This window comes from Salvia miltiorrhiza, chromosome 4, assembly GCF_028751815.1.
Source record: "Salvia miltiorrhiza cultivar Shanhuang (shh) chromosome 4, IMPLAD_Smil_shh, whole genome shotgun sequence".
NCBI classification, from domain to species: domain Eukaryota; kingdom Viridiplantae; phylum Streptophyta; class Magnoliopsida; order Lamiales; family Lamiaceae; genus Salvia; species Salvia miltiorrhiza.
Genome location: NC_080390.1, coordinates 34,646,084 through 34,664,063, shown reverse-complemented (window position 1 = coordinate 34,664,063; position 17,980 = coordinate 34,646,084). Strand labels below are relative to the sequence as shown.

Sequence of the window (17,980 nt, the reverse complement as noted above, 5' to 3'; positions counted from 1 at the left end):
TTATGTGTATTTTGTGGGGCAATGGCCCAGGGCCCCAAAATTTAAGGGGCCCCAAATTTTTCGCCTAATAATTAACAGATTTACAGAGCAAACATGAAGGAGAAGGTAAAGTTTTATTTATTCTCTCTCAAAGTACAAAATGAAGTCAAAGCACTATTTATACTCCACATAAACATTGCTGAGGTGGAGAAGTGCATGTGAATGAATTAAAGGGAACAAAAGTTACTGCAGCCAACTAATAAAAGCGCACTTAGAGAAACCAACAACTTTGGTTCTCTATTTATTCTATAAATCTGATAATAATATTATGTCTTACTTCAAAAAAAATCCCTACCTATTTTAAAAGAATTATTCAGTAGCATATGTAATTAAATTTTGGGTTCTTGAGTTTATTAAAATTTTAGATTACTTTTCCAATGTTTATATTGCATGCATGATGTTGTTGACTATATTGATTACACATAGTTTTAGTTAAATGATGTTTTTTAAAATTAAAATTAATATAATTATATTTATGTTGTGTATGTATATCTGTGGGGACTAATGAATCTTAGCTTCCACCGCTGCAAAGATGGTACTACTTACTTCAACTTTTCTTATCCATACCGTCTTTTGACATCTGGACTTTCTGATAAATACGTATAACGATCTCTAAATTTTATCATGTATTGCTAAATAATTGCTTCATATGTCATCTAAATTTTACTTTGGGATACTTTGGTCATTATGTAGCTTTTTAAATGCAGTCTCACTTTTAATAATAGTAGCAGTACAACACTCAAAAAAATTTCAAAGAAATATGGGCTGACGTGTACGTGCGTGTTCATCCACATGTAACATTGACTGCCATGTTCAAACGAGTCCAGGGACGGAGCCAGGGGGGGGCTAGGGGGGGCTAGAGCCCCCTCCCAAATTTTCAGTTTTTTTTTTTTTTTTTTTTTTTTTTTAAATTTTAAAATATATATAGATATATGTTTATACCTATTATAAAATAATTTTGTTTTATAAAAGAGTATTTGGTTATTATATTCTCTCATATATACTTAATTTAAGGATAATTTTGTTTTTTAAAACTATATGATCTATGAAATATTGTTTGTTATTATTACTATTATACTTGTCTTTTAATAAAAAATGCCTAATATGTATGAAATGCTAAAAAAAATTATAATGTATTGAAACTAATTTGTAATATGTAGAAAATATATAATCTATGGACATGTTGTTTGTTATTATTATTATTATGCTTGCCTTTTAATAAAAAATGTCTTAAATATACGGAATTTCCAAAAAACGTTTTGTGATATATTGAAACTATATAATCTATGAAAATATTGTTCGTTATTATTAGTATTATGCTCGTATTTTAATAAAAAAATACCTTAAATATACAGAATGCCCAAAAAAATTTTCTCGGGGGCTACCGCCCCCGAACCCCCGTACAGGTTCAGCCCCCCCCGAACTAAATTCCTGGCTCCGTCCCTGAACGAGTCTGAACCTAAACTTTGCTAGTATGTTTCACATGAGCGGTGTGCGAAGGGAAATTATTAGAGCATCCACATTTCACATTAAATTATATCAACAACTCATCTTAATCCAATTTTTTAATAAAAAAAAAATATTTTCTCTCTCATTTACATACACATTCTATAATTCAATAATTTTTATATTTCATTAACTTATTTCAATTTAAAATATATTTTATTATACTATTATTTATTATTATATATTTTATAATTAATTTAGGACATCAAGATTGGTCTATGTACTCTGCACATGATCGATAATTATCCATTTCTCCCTACGTTCCATTACAAATATATCATTATTTTTTAGCACAAACTTTAAAAAATATGTAATTAGTAGATAAAGTGGGCTGATGAAAATTATTTAAATATTAGGTATAGAGAGAAAATATGTTGCCAATAAAGGAATGAGAAAATTATAATGGGACATTTGTAATGGGACGGAGGAAGTATTTTTTATTATATTTTTATTTTTATAATTATTTTATCTTTTAGTTACGACTTTTCATAATCGGTTGTGAATAATTGTGGTCTTAGTATGATTTTCTTAAATCGACCTATTTAATTTTTATTATCTTTTTTTAATTTAAATGCATTTGTAAATTGAATTAAATTTTAACAATAAATTTTTTATTTATTTTAAATTTTAACCTTATATTAATTTTAAAAAATTTATTTGAACTACGGCTGAATATGATTTAATCGTGATCAAACCGGCCTTTTTAATTTTTATTTTTATTTTCTTCTCAATCTAAATGCATTTATAGATTAAAATAAATAGAATTTTGAAAAAAAATACATTAAATTCAAGAATACAATAATTAAACAAAATTAGAATAATATAAAATTATATAATAATTGAAAATTGTTTTTTTATTAAATGTAAATTCAAATTAAAATAATTAAAAAATAATAATTATTAAGAAAATAAAAATTGAAAATTATAATTAAAATTATTTGGAAGTCATATTAAGTTGATTTAATATTGAATATCATATAAAAAAAGTACTTCGTATATCTTTTTTTACAATGTGTAGTGCACTACAAAAAGAGAAGCAAAATTAAATTAATTTTGTATTAAATCTCACATTGAATAGTTTAGGGTTCTCTACAATGTCTAGTACATTATAAAACGTGAAATTATATTTATTTAAAATTAAAATTTAAATCTTTAAATTTGAATGATTTTATAATAAAAATCGATTTTGTTTATATTTAAATACGACCATGCATTGCACACGTTGTTTCTCTCTCTCCCCGCCCGCCTAATGAGCCGTGTTGTTAATGGTTTTAGATAAATTATGTTATTGAGATGTACTAAGTAGTTCTCAAAGGAACATCAAGAGGTGCAGTTTTCAGTTTGTAAATAGTTAGATTTATGATTCATAAAATTGCTCCTCCTCTCCAAAGGAAAAAAACAAAAATCATATTATTAATAATAATTATATTAGGTATAAAATACTAATTTTTCTAAAACAGAATTACGTAATCAACATGAAACCGTAGCTTACTATTTTCGGCATTTGGATATGTTATATAATCCGTGCTTTTATAAATTTGAAGTAAAACGACGAAGAACAAATGTTTATGGATATGTAGATGGCCGTTCACAAGCTGAAAGGCCAATAAATTAAATAAAGCCTGAGAGGCAAATACCAACTAGCCAGTGCTGCTACTTGGTCATACTGTAGCTAATTATAAATTAATTAAATTTTATAGAACTTAATTTATTTAAATTTGTTTGATAAAACAACTTTTGGCTAGTTTTAGTGTTTTGTACATAGTGTAGTTTTTTAAAATAAAAAATAGATACAATATGTATAAAACAATAAAACTAATTAGTTTTTTCTTTTTGAACCAAAAATTTTAAACGATCGAATCAAGTTTTTTTCAATTTGGTTAAATTATGGCCGATAATAATTTTTTTTAGAATTACAAGAAGTGTATATTATCTAATGGAATAAGTCACCCACACGCAGGCGGGATCTATATGAAAAAATAACTGCATGTAAAACTACACGGCATGCAAGCAGGATTGAACCCAAACCTTCAAAAAAATAGTCTTTGGGTGTTTCAACTTTGTCATTTAAGCTATTATGGTCGATCATAATTGGCCGCAAAGCTTTATTGATACCAAAATATGTGCTTTGACTTTAGGGATATGAAACTCTACCAGTAATTCACTTATTTGACATATTTGGAATGTATATTCTGGAATTGCACAGTTTCAGGGCAATTTGCAGGTATTTGATGTTATGCAAGAAAATAAAAGTCCATAACAACGCCAAAATAAGAGTGAATACGTTTAGGGTGCATTTACTTTGATGAATAAATTTATTCATTGAAAATGATGGATAACAAAAATTTATATTTTTAAATATCTCATTTCTTTTTTCCATGTTTTACACAAAAGAGAAGCTCACTATTTTTCATTCCTTATTTTCACTTCAAGGATGGATAATGTTATCTATCATTTTCCATGGATAAATTTATCCATCAAAGTAAACGCACCCTTAACGTACAATCTTAAATAATACTGTATTAATTCATTCCACTTATTATTCTAAAATAGTGCGATTTCCAAATTCAGTATAACTTAAGATCGACGGTTGAGTGAATCACTAGCATTGCCACTCTAAAAAATTACTTGACGAAATTTATGAAGTATTACGGATACTAGTTATATATACATAGGCCATAGAGATATTATCAAATAAAACTATTTTGCCATGTAATATTAATTAAAATGAAATTTGAAGTCTGGACCATTAACTCCAGCATACATATAAATCTAAAGGATGAATCATATCCAATGAGGATTTGGATAATTTTCTTATTGGTGCAAAACTTTAGTTTGGTTTACTTTTTCCTTGCTCCCGCCAGAATAGAAAAAAGGTACACATTCTACACGTTTTCTTACACTCTGTAGAAAATGATTTAAATTATGTCTGTCAAAGTTGGTCCCATAATTTAAAGACGCAAGTCAATATTGGATTCCTAGCACCATTTATTTTGTATTTAATTTAATTTTAACTTTTTTAGGCAGATTCCGAGCACCAATTAAAGTTGTGGTAATCCATTTTTTTAAAATTATCTACCATATATACCTATTTTTCAGATTATCTACTATTTATACCCAGTTACTTTTTTAAATATTTATTTGTATACAAAAAGCAATTATGTGTCATGAGTGTAAAATAAGTACGTGAAGCTTGTAATTTGTACAATTTTTTTTCATATGATTTGTACTTTATACTCTCTCCATTCCACCTATTTTGAGACACTTTTTTTTGGGCGTCTCATCTATCTTGAGACATTCTTTTATTTGACAAAAATTATCTATTTTTTTTACTTTTCTAATTACACACAAAACAATATTTTCTTAATTCTCGTGTCCAAAAAAGATGTCAAGATAATCAGAATGGAGGGAATATTTTAGAGTTTGTTTGTATTAATTGCAACATCTAATATGCGCCCAATTTGAGTTCATAGATAAAGTGCCACATCACATAATAAAAGAGTTAATATATGAAATTGGTCATTTTCATATAGTAAATTTAAATATTAATCTATTAAATAAAATTTTAAAAATTAGTCACTTTTTGTGTTAAAGTACAAAATTACTCCCAACATTAAAATTAAAAAAATTGGCAACTCTATTCTCTCCCTCACACAACATCCACTTCATTCTCTCTCTCTCTATACATTTCAATTGCAACCTTCACGAAATCATTAATTGATTAAGAAGAAAAGTACAGCAACATAATTAGTTAAGAAGCCATTACATTGGAGCACGAAGCTAGTTCTAATGGAGAAGAAGTGTGTAACAACATAGTTCTGATGGAGAGTGGCGAGCACGGTATCCATCACAGCTTTCACCATCACTTCATTGATGCAGCCAAGCAGCTCTCTCTCTCTCTCTCTCTCATGTTAGCTACAAATTAAGTTTGTTACACGTTTATTTGGAATCAAGATGGAATCGGTTGTTGTGAGTTTGAGTAGTTAATGTTCTTAAATTCACAACTTAATGTTCTTGAATTCACGTCTAGATTTATGAATTTAGAACTTAATGTTCTTAAATTCACAACTAGATCTATGAATTCACAATCAGCTCGATGAATTCACAACTGAATCGTTAGTGTTGGTTGTGAATTCGAGTTTAAAAGCTCGAATTCACAACTAGCTGGTTTTTGTTGTGAATTCGAATTTTAAAACTAGAATTCACAACCAATTTGATTAATTTACAACTGAATTGCTAATATCAGTTGTGAACTTGAGCTTTAAAACTCGAATTCACAACCAACTCTATTGCTAGTTGTGAATTCAAATTTTAAAGTTTGAATTCACAGCTAGAATAGTGGTAGTTGTGAATTCGAGTTTTAAAGCTTGAATTCACGACTAACAATATTTCTAGTTGTGAATTCATTTAAATCTTGAATTCACGACTAATAATATCTCTAGTTGTGAATTTACGTTTCAAAACTAGAATTAACGAATAACAATATTTATAGTTGTGAATTCAAGTTTTTAAACATTGAATTCACGACTAACACTATTTTTAGTTGTGAATTCAAATTTTAAAACTCGAATTCACAACCAACATTAGTTATTCAGCTGTAAATTCGAGTTTTAAACCTTGATATCACAACTAAAATTAGTGATGGTTGTAAATTCGTGGATAATTTTTTTAAATTTTTTATGAGAAGGATTAAATGGTAAGTGTGGCTAATTTTTAAAAGTTTTATCTTAACGACCAATTTTTAAATTTACTATTTCAAAGTAGCTATTTTCAAAATCCACTCTAAATAAAAAGTATACTTTATGCTCCATATCATTTTATACACCCAATGGTGTTTTAGGCACATAATAATCAACGAGATCAACATAATACTTGGAACGCATAAATTAGATTTTACATAACTTATTTAAGGAAGTGGGGCTTAAACAACATTGTTTCGTATAATTTCAATTAATTTATTTTTTTTTCAAATTATAAAGGAACTGTATCTTATATTTGCAACTTAATTTTCAATATTTAGCAATTATATAGAAAACGACATCGTAACATAAATATTACGTGGCGAACTAATCCACGTAAACTTCAACTCAATATTTAGACGATCGAAAAAATTAAGGGATGAAATTAAAAAAATGATGATTTAATTTGTCACATTTTAAAAATCATGCTAAACTTGCAATTTCAAAATAACACGTAATTTTATTTGTCAAAATCTCTATTTTTTAAGAGGTAGCGTCGAACATCCCCAAAAGGACGCCAAGCGGTGCAAACTCATGTTGCAAACTCACATCTATGAACAGTGAGGTTCATGGTTCAAATCTCACCGTTTCCCCTCCCCAAAAAAAGAAAAAGAAAAAGTAAAGAGGTAGCGTCGAACGAGAGAGATAAAATTTATTGGGCTTAATTCCATTTTACACCCAAAGTAATCCTCATCTCCAATATGGTGAGTGGAGATGGAGAAAGAATGACAGTTCCAACTTCCACATACAAAGTCATCAGTAAAAAACTTCAATCTCGTCTGTCTTCGGATTGTTGTTCAGCGACGCAACTCGACGGTGAGATGACTCCAATTAACTTCAAAACAATAAAAATAAAAATAAAAACGAATTAGTGGGAATATTTGGGGTGGGCCACTAAACCTTGAATTGTTTGGTGAAAAGTTATTACTTACTATTAAAGTTGTTTGGAGTTATTCACAATATTGCAGGCTTCGTACTCTAAAAGGTCCCCATGTATTATCACAAGTTCAGACAACAGATTTTCATTTTTCCTTGCTCTATGTATAAATGCTAAGTAGGTTGGTGCAATTTTTCTATCTATTTTAGTTGCAACATTCTTTTATTGTTCTTGATGCGAGATTTTTTCAAAATCCAAATCAACTTATCTCATTTATGAATAAAAAGTATTAAAATCTTATTCTCTCCGTCCACAAAAATGAGGCACATTTTTTAAACACGAATTTTAATAATTAAAAAAATTGATTAATGGAGAAAGGATTTCACAATTATATGAAGCGAGTGGTTGATGATGAATTAAAGGTATTTTTTGCCTAACTTTTAATATTTCATTGTTATTGAGGTTTAGGGAAGTTATAGAACCATAGAAAGATATATTGACTCTTTTTGTAAGTCATGTTGTAACTTAATCTCAAATAGTGAAACGTTTTCCATAGGTGAGATCTCCCAGATGTAGGTGTTCTATCACATAACTGGATTACCATTCTTGGTGTTCATTTCTGATACAATTTTTGTTACTTTCTGTGTTGTTGTATCTCGGTCTGTTATAAGTTTATATGTGTATTTGGACAGGTAGCACTTTCAACTCTAACTCCCAACCAACTAATTCGAGATAAATATTGTACCTACTTTGTATATTATTAATGCAAAAGGAGATCTGCTAAACCTTTCTTCTAAGCATAAATTTATAATATTGAGGTTATATAGCGAAAATCGCCATTTGAGTAAATTAATTGTATTATATAGTATTCTCTTCGTTCCAATTATCTTGAGACAAAACTTTTGGGCAGGGAATTTAAGAAACTACTCCCTACGTCTCACTCTAATAGACACGTTTTACTTTTTGGGACGTCCCACTGAATAGGCCCATTTTTCATTTTAAGTTAAAGAAATATGTACTCCCTCCGTCCCAAACGAAATGTCCTGTTTTTCTTTTTGGGTTGTCCCAAACGAAATATCTTGTTTCCTTTTTGGGAAAAAATAAGGGATAATAAGTGTCTAATTAAATTACTAATTTAGTCTTAATTAAAACCTTAATCTCTTAAACCTTAATTAAGTTACTTTATTGTAGGACCCACTAAATTTTAACTTTATACAACACCACTTAATACTCTAATTAACTTGCTCCTTAATAACCGTGCCCAAAAGAAACAAGACATTTCGTTTGGGACGGATGGAGTACTTAATTAGTGTGGACCACACCACTTTTCTCCTAAAAATAAGTTTTTTAATCTTCGTGCCCAAAAGAAATAAGTCTATAAGAGCATCCACAATGCTTGTTGCTTAGAGGGGTGTCTTAGGAGTGGTCTCCACCTAAGACACACCCCTCTCCAATGCATTGTGTCTTAAAGGGTGTCTTAGATCTCCATTTCCACAAAATTCATATTTCTATACTTTTATTTTTAAATTCCCAATTTTATTAAAAATAAAATTAAACATTACAATAATTAAAATAAAATTAATAACATAATTAAATAATGAATTTCAAATTTTTAAATAATGAATTTCGAATTTTTTTGAATTTAAATAATGAATTTCGAATTTTATTTATTTATTTAATTGGGCGCGTCCTTCGGACGCGCCATACACCACCGCCGCTCGCCCCGGATCGAGGCTTCGACACGGCCTCGCATCAGGCCGCGTCTCCAGTGCAACCCCCCTCCCCAAGACCCGGATCGATCCTCCACTCGCACCGGCGAGTGGAGATGCTCTAAGAGTGAGATGGAGGGAGTAGTATTTAGTGTGTTAAGTATAATAGGCGAAAAAGTTAAAAGGTGAATAAAGGAAAAAAAATTTGACAAATAAGGATATGTCTCAAGATAGGTGAGACGGCTCAAAAAATTAATTGTCTCAGGATAGGTGGGATGGAGGGAGTACCAATGTTTGCAACGCTAGATAGGATTTTTAAATTTGTTATATTTGTTTTTAAATTATACATTTAGGTATGTTTGCTTTAGAGAATTAGTTTAAATTAAGAAAAATTATATGAACCAATCCATTATTTACTAAGATGAATTGAAACTTTAAGATACTTAAATTGTTGAACTAATTTGTTTGATTCATATCGCATTAAAAAAATGAGATTGAAGATATCCTAATAATGAGGATTAATAAATTCAATCATATCAAGTAAATAAATGCCTATTGTTCTTATTAATTGCTCGCCCAAGACAAGAGGACCTGCAACATTAGATAGTAGTAGTAATTAATAAAGTTTGTTTGGTTGTTCAAAATTAAATTAACTTGAAATTTAATCAGCCCAACACTACCCAAGATTAATTTTATCATAAAAAGAAACCTAGATTAATCTTAGCGTGATATTATCTTAAAATTAAGTACCAAACCGTATACACTCAACAAACTATAATTCGTGCACAATTTCCGTTTAGGCCAGAATATGAAATTCGGCCCAAACTACAATATTAAGCCCACAACTCAAAACAATGGCAATGCATAGGCCCTTACAGAATTCGGTTGAGTTTATATAGACGATCACTTCATTTTTTTTTCAATTTTTCGGTTGGGTCTGATTTTCAACTCAATCGTTTGTATGCTCACCCCTAATTATGGACATATATACTTATGTATATTTGAGTAGTTTATACTTGTGCTTTAAAAACATAATTAAGCTATTAAAAAAAAATATATCAAGCTTGGTCTGTAAATATGTCTCACATAATATTATTGTGATGTGATTAAAACTATCGTTATTAAAGGACCACAAAATTATAAATTACGTTAACGACATCGAATTATCTTGTTTAAAAAAAAACAATAATAGTGGTGTACGTGATTGATAAGCATGAAAAGACTCTCAAAGGCCATGTGTATTACACCATCGCTTTTAAATCATACCTGCTTAATTTTGTTCTTAAATCCGAAAATGGGAAAAGGTCAATTCCCATAAGTTGAAACCAAGATAGCTTAGCTAAAAAAAATATATACATACAAATCTGGAAAATCCGTAAGCCATCAAGCTTTTCGAAAGGTAAGCCTCCATTCACCAATTTGATATATGCTTCAACGGCAATCTAACAACTTTGCATTTTTACTTTAATTTCATATTTATTTCGTGACATGTTTTTGACATACACTAATGAAATTTGTCGAATATGTTAGCTTTTTTCTATGGTTATGTGCACTCCAGCTTTCGAATACCATAGATAGGAGAAGAAATTTAGGAAAATTTGAAAGGGATTCCAACAGCGAAGAACATGGTTTAATTTGATGCACAAACCAGACATCGTACCCACACTAATGCTTATGACTGCATTAAAGTGAAATAATCCACAACCGTTTCTTATATATATTGTACAAGATAACTATTTCCTATTTAGATAGGTCAAAGTCTATTCAACTGTCACGCACATATTATTTCATATTCGAAGATGAAACTTGTTTTTTTTTTTGAGATAATTAATTTATACCGTAGATAATGATGATACGAAATAGAAAAGTTAATCCTACTCATTTATGTCATGCGATTAGGAACAATAATGTGGGTAGTTGGTTTTTTACATTATTGTGTGCAGTAAAAAATAAAAACAACACCAACATAAAAAAATTCACCTATATATATATACACACACATTACACATATATAGGGCAGTGGCCCAAGTGGAGTGCAAAAAAAGCATCAAAAGTATAGTATAAAAGGAGTGTGTGAGAGAGAGAAAGAATGAATTCGAACGAGAAAGAGCTGGGGCGGCAAGAAGCGACGGGGGCGTGCCCCCATTGCGGCGGAAAGGTGGCAGCGGTGGACGTCGAGCGCCGCTGGAAGCTCTGCTTTCTGCCCCTTGGTTTTGTAGTCAAGAGGAAATATGTCTGCACCAACTGCTCCCGGCGATTGGTCTTGTATTCCTAGACATATGGAGTATATTTATTCTTCTCTTTTTCTTCAATTTTTTTTGCAATTTAATTTTCTGGAGATTGTAGGCGGGAACAACTTATTATTATTATTATTATTATTATTATTATTATTATTCAAGATCATATATCACTTGAGCCAAAATCAGATACTATTACCAACTCATTAATTAGTACTGATCTGTATTTGTTTCTGGATTCTTTGGTTTTTGTGGTTCTTGAAAATTATATTTATAGAAAGCAAAAGCATGAAATTAGCTTTTCTGTACTCTGTAGAGATTGTCATAATTTTCTTGTTTGCTGCCTATGAGAGTTAACTCTTGCATGATCAGACTGTGCGGTTTAATTATATGTATGTACATTTTCACATTTATATCACGTGTACTGGAATATGCTTTTTAGTTATTTTAATCTTACATTAATGATCAAGGTACAATTTATTCACATTTCTCAACTCAATCACATTTAATTATTTCATCCAAGCTTCACCTATGATTTTACTTTTATTTCCATCTTTATTTACTTTTATTTTTTTAATTTTAATTTTGTACTATTATAGTTTAATTCTATAACTATTACCTATGATTTGTTCCATTCAATTAGGGCATGTAATCATTTTTTTAATAAATGAAATTTACTTTTATTAGTTAATTAATGATTCAATATTAGGGGGTTGATAAATGCAAAACTAGGGTATTTTTTAATTTATAATTTTTTTCAAATATAAATTAGGTATATTCATAATATTTTACTCTCTCCGCCCACAAAAAATATAGTCTACTTTTTCATTTTGGGACGTTTACAAAAATTAATCTCTTTTCATTTTTTTGAAACTATATATCTATCACATCATGGAAACTATTCTCCACTCACAATACAATTAGTTATCATTATAAACACTATTTTTGAAATGAGACATTTTCTCCATTCACAATACAATAACTATTTTTTATTAAAACCCGTGTCATTCCTAACTATAACTATTTTTTATGGACAAATGTAGTAATAAATTTTATTTGTACAAAAAGTATTATTACAAATATACAATAGTGAGATGGTGGCATACCTCTGTCTAATTCAAGTCGGATTGTTTAAAGTAAACAAGCTAACACACATTGATCTTGATTGGAGGATGATCAAGACTGATTTTAAACGGGATTAGCCTTTCATAAGCCAAAAAGGATGCTTTCTCTATGATTATGCAATGCTTTTTCTATATTTATGTTTTTTTCAACATAAAATAATAGTAGTACTTTTCACATAATGCAATAGTGTTTTGCTCACAGTTAACAAATTGTAAAGCATACTCAAACTAGGTCTTCTTCAGATGCATACCTCGCGAATTTGTCTAAGGCATCCACCTTCCTCTCTATAAATAGCAGGAACAACAACCTGGACATGAGTATTATTTAATTAATATGAGCTTATGGCTAAATCGATTAATTTTGTTTAACCAATTGGTTACCGGTTAAATCGAATAACCAATTTTCCTAAAATCTAATAACCGATAACCGTACCGAATCGGCCAAAATCGATTATCGATTAACTGATTAACCAATTTTTCGGTTCAATTACGGTTATAGTCGAATAATCGAGCCCGTTTTACCACCCTTAGATAGACACAATAAACAATGTAACACATTGATGTAGTACAAAATCCGATTTTGTTTTTTAATAATTAATAACCGAATAAGTAAATTTAACGACAGGCCAATGATTACATTAAATTAAAAGCTATCAACATCTAGTCGAAATTCTCACTGAGGCACGCTTACTGCGATTAGCCACTCTTAAAAAATTTGTGTCACTAGAGTTTTATTTACCTGCAACCTGTAAGTAGAGAATGCAGGTTTTTGAAATCAAGGATACGTTCTCTCCGGTTATAAATTTATAATGAAAAAATAAGTGATATTCTATTCTCTCTTTAAATTCTTTTTTTCTTTTCTCTTATTTTCTATAAAAGAGAATTTTACTCTTTTATCATTCTTCTCTTTTTCACTCCAAGAAGAGATAATGTTATCTCTTTGCTTTTGATTTGATAATATTATCCCTTATTAATTGGAGTGAAAATGAGGAATAAAAAACGAGTGATTTTTGTTTTTGGTAGAAAATAAGGGGAAAGAAATGAAAAACAAATCGTTATGTTCTAATAATAAATTTATAGCATTCTATAAAAAAAAGATTATAACTAAAAAAAACGCACCTTAAAACAAGGGTTATTAGCCTGTAAATACACGAACTTTTTATATTTTCTGAAATTTAACATGACTTTTATTTTTAGCCCACAAATACACGAACTTAACATTTTTTTTGATTTTTGACATCTACAAGAAAAAATTCTAAAATACTATTAACGTGAAGGCCGGTATACCATGTCATTCACTCTCTAATCCAAATAATGAATCAAATTACTCTATTCAAGTGCATATTTCGTAGTTCATGTCATGTATTCCGGCCTCCATCTCCACAATAAATAGAGTTTTTTCTTGTCGATGTCAAAAATAAAAAAAAATGTTAAGTTCGTATATTTGTGGGCTAAAAATAAAAGTCATGTTAAATTTCAGAAAATATAAAAAGTTCATGTATTTACAGGCTAATAACCCTTAAAACAACAATAAATTAGACTTTAGAGTGAAAAATGTATCACACAAGGATGTCCCAACCACACTAGGAACCGAAGTAATTATGTTTACTTAATGTCAGACGTACGTTTTTTCAAAAAAAATGTCAGAAGTACGTTTACATTGAATTTAATTTGGCTAAATTGATTAATATATGCAATTTACATTTTGTTTAATAATTTGTACGTATAAAGTTATGTGCTTTTTTAAAAACGTTCAATCTTCTATATTAAAAAATAATTATCATTAAATATTTATATTGTTAACCTACAAACTAGCTAAATCAAAGTAGCAACAGCCATAAATCATAGGAGTATGTCATATTTTAGATTAAATGACATTTTAACTATAAATTTTAATTATAATATATAATACTCAATTCAAAATCTAATTTGATTAAAAGTACTACATTCAAATTACTCAAGCAACAAAACTGATTTAACAATATATATATATATATAATATAGAGACACTACAAAAAAACGCACGATTACCGACGGCATTTTGCCGTCGGTAATAAGACACGGCCGCCGATGATAAAGGCTACCGGCGGCGTTACCGGCGGCAACTCGCCGTCGCTAACCGGCTCGTCGGTAACCCCATTACCGACGGCGTTCGACCGCCGCCGGCAATTAACGGCGGCGAAGCCGCCGGCATTTCCGCCGTTAAATACCGCCGTTGAACGGCGGAGAGTTGCCGGAAAATTACCGACGGCAAATGCCGTCGGTAATTAGCGGCGGCGAGATCACCGTCGGTAATTTCCACCGGACGGTGGTGGCGCACACGCCGGAGTTGTTCAAGGTATTACCGAGGGCAAAATGCCGTCGGTAATTATCGACGGCATTACCGACGGCATTTGCCCTCGGTAATATTTTTTAATTTATTTTTTTTATTTTATTTTTTTATTTATTTATTTATTTATTTTATTGTATATCCACAATTTATTTCGGTATTTATACAGTATTGCATAATTTAGACGAACTTCCCAGTCGGTCACCCATCTTAGTTGTGCTCTAACTCAAGCACGCTTAACCTTGAAGTTCTTTTCGAATGGTCACCAGTACAGAACACTCGTATTATTAATATATATAGTATCTATTAATTCATTTAAAGTCTACTTCAATATACAATATCATATATATTCATAACCTTAGAATATGTCGAGATGATATACAAAAAATATTGTTAATTACGGATTGGGCTCGTTTCCGTTCTTATTTTTATGTCGGAAAAATATTTATTAATTAATTTATTATTAATTTTCGATTTTTTTTTATCAATCTAGTTTATACATCATTCATAACCTTAGTGTTGATTGATGAGTGAATCACTAATCAAATTAACATTATTAAGTTATAATTATAAGTTTCTCACTAACAATTTTGAATGCTTAGCAATAATATTAGAGTAGTGATGATTGATGAGTGAATCACTAATCAAATTAACATTCTTAAGTTATAATTATAAGATTCTTACTAAGAATCTTGAATTCTTAAGTAATATCTTACATTAGTGATGAGTGATGTGTGAATCACTAATCAAATTAACATTATTAAGTTATAATTATAAGTTTCTTACTAATAATCTTGAATGCTTAGTAATAATATTAGATTAGTGATGATTGATGAGTGAATCACTAATCAAGTGAATCACTAATCAAATTAACATTCTTAAATTATAATTATAAGTTTCTTACTAAGAATCTTGAATTCTTAGTAATAATCTTGGATTAGTGATGATTGATGAGTGAATCACTAATCAAATTAACATTCTTAAGTTATAATTATAAGATTCTTACTAAGAATCTTGAATTCTTAGTAATAATCTTGGATTAGTGATGATTGATGAGTGAATCACTAATCAAATTAACATTCTTAAGTAATAATTATAAGATTCTTACTAAGAATCTTGAATTCTTAGTAATAATCTTGGATTAGTGATGATTGATGAGTGAATCACTAATCAAATTAACATTCTTAAGTTATAATTATAAGATTCTTACTAAGAATCTTGAATTCTTAAGTAATATCTTACAGTAGTGATGAGTGATATGTGAATCACTAATCAAATTAACATTATTAAGTTATAATTATAAGTTTCTTACTAATAATCTTGAATGCTTAGTAATAATATTAGATTAGTGATGATTGATGAGTGAATCACTAATCAAGTGAATCACTAATCAAATTAACATTATTAAGTTATAATTATAAGTTTCTTACTAATAATCTTGAATGCTTAGTAATAATATTAGATTAGTGATGATTGATGAGTGAATCACTAATCAAATTAACATTCTTAAGTTATAATTATAAGATTCTTACTAAGAATCTTGAATTCTTAGTAATAATCTTGGATTAGTGATGATTGATGAGTGAATCACTAATCAAATTAACATTCTTAAGTTATAATTATAAGATTCTTACTAAGAATCTTGAATTCTTAGTAATAATCTTGGATTAGTGATGATTGATGAGTGAATCACTAATCAAATTAACATTCTTAAGTTATAATTATAAGATTCTTACTAAGAATCTTGAATTCTTAGTAATAATCTTGGATTAGTGATGATTGATAAGTGAATCACTAATCAAATTAACATTCTTAAGTTATAATTATAAGTTTCTTACTAATAATCTTGAATGCTTAGTAATAATATTAGATTAGTGATGATTGATGAGTGAATCACTAATCAAGTGAATCACTAATCAAATTAACATTCTTAAATTATAATTATAAGTTTCTTACTAAGAATCTTGAATTCTTAGTAATAATCTTGGATTAGTGATGATTGATGAGTGAATCACTAATCAAATTAACATTCTTAAGTTATAATTATAAGATTCTTACTAAGAATCTTGAATTCTTAGTAATAATCTTGGATTAGTGATGATTGATGAGTGAATCACTAATCAAATTAACATTATTAAGTTATAATTATAAGTTTCTTACTAATAATCTTGAATGCTTAGTAATAATATTAGATTAGTGATGATTGATGAGTGAATCACTAATCAAGTGAATCACTAATCAAATTAACATTCTTAAATTATAATTATAAGTTTCTTACTAAGAATCTTGAATTCTTAGTAATAATCTTGGATTAGTGATGATTGATGAGTGAATCACTAATCAAATTAACATTCTTAAGTTATAATTATAATATTCTTACTAAGAATCTTGAATTCTTAGTAATAATCTTGGATTAGTGATGATTGATGAGTGAATCACTAATCAAATTAACATTCTTATGTTATAATTACAAGATTCTCTAAGAATCTTGAATTCTTAGTAATAATCTTGTATTAGTGATGATTGATGAGTGAATCACTAATCAAATTAACATTCTTAAGTTATAATTATAAGATTCTTATTCTTACTAAGAATCTTGAATTCTTAGTAATAATCTTAGATTAGTAATAATCAATGTTTAAATTTTCACTTGTATTTCAATATATATTTGATTTTAATGTTTTTGTATTTTTATCTTTGATCAATTTATTAGATGATAAATGAAAAAAAAATAAAAAAAATAAAAAAAAAATAAAAATAAAAAAAATAAAATTAATTACCGACGGCATTTGCCGTCGGTAATTAGCATTTGCCGTCGGTAATTAGCGGCGAAAAAATGCCGTCGGTAATTTTGGCCGGACGGCGGTGGTGCTATCGCCGGATGTCACCGGCGGTGGTGATTAGCGGCGGCCGGTTGCCGCTGGTAAATACCGACGGCAATTGCCGTCGGTAATAAATAATATATATTTATATTAATATATATTTAAATTAGCGACGGCGTAACCGCCGCTAATTAGCGGCGGCCCGTTTGCCGTCGGTAATGCACCGGTAATAGTCAAAAGGCGGGTCGCCTTTTTTGCCGCCGCCGTGCCGTCGGTAATTGCCGACGGCGGCGCTGCCGTCGGTAATTTTCGTCGGTATTTACGCGTTTTTTTGTAGTGAGATAAGGTCAGAATTAGGTAGATCCTAGTCCTCTTGTACTATCGTAGATTCCCTCATCGGTGTCTAATACTCCCTATGTCCCATTTCAATAGGCTCACTTCTTTTGGGCACTGAGATTAAAAAAAATTATTTTTTAGTAGAAAAGTAGTGTGGTCTACACCAATTAAGTACAACTTTTATATCCAAAAAGGAAAAGAAACCTATTGGAGTGGGACAACCCAAAAAGGAAACTGAGCCTATTGGAGTGGGACGGAGGGA

The 17,980-nt window shown here is 29.4% G+C and overlaps 1 protein-coding gene across 1 annotated transcript; it reads left to right on the top strand.

The window, feature by feature from the left end:
* Positions 1-10,869: 10,869 nt before the first annotated feature.
* LOC131021312 (uncharacterized) lies at positions 10,870-11,268 on the top strand. The gene has a single exon (XM_057950444.1). The coding sequence runs from the start codon at positions 10,960-10,962 to the stop codon at positions 11,143-11,145; it is 186 nt and encodes a 61-aa protein (XP_057806427.1). The 5' UTR covers positions 10,870-10,959; the 3' UTR covers positions 11,146-11,268.
* Positions 11,269-17,980: the final 6,712 nt, after the last annotated feature.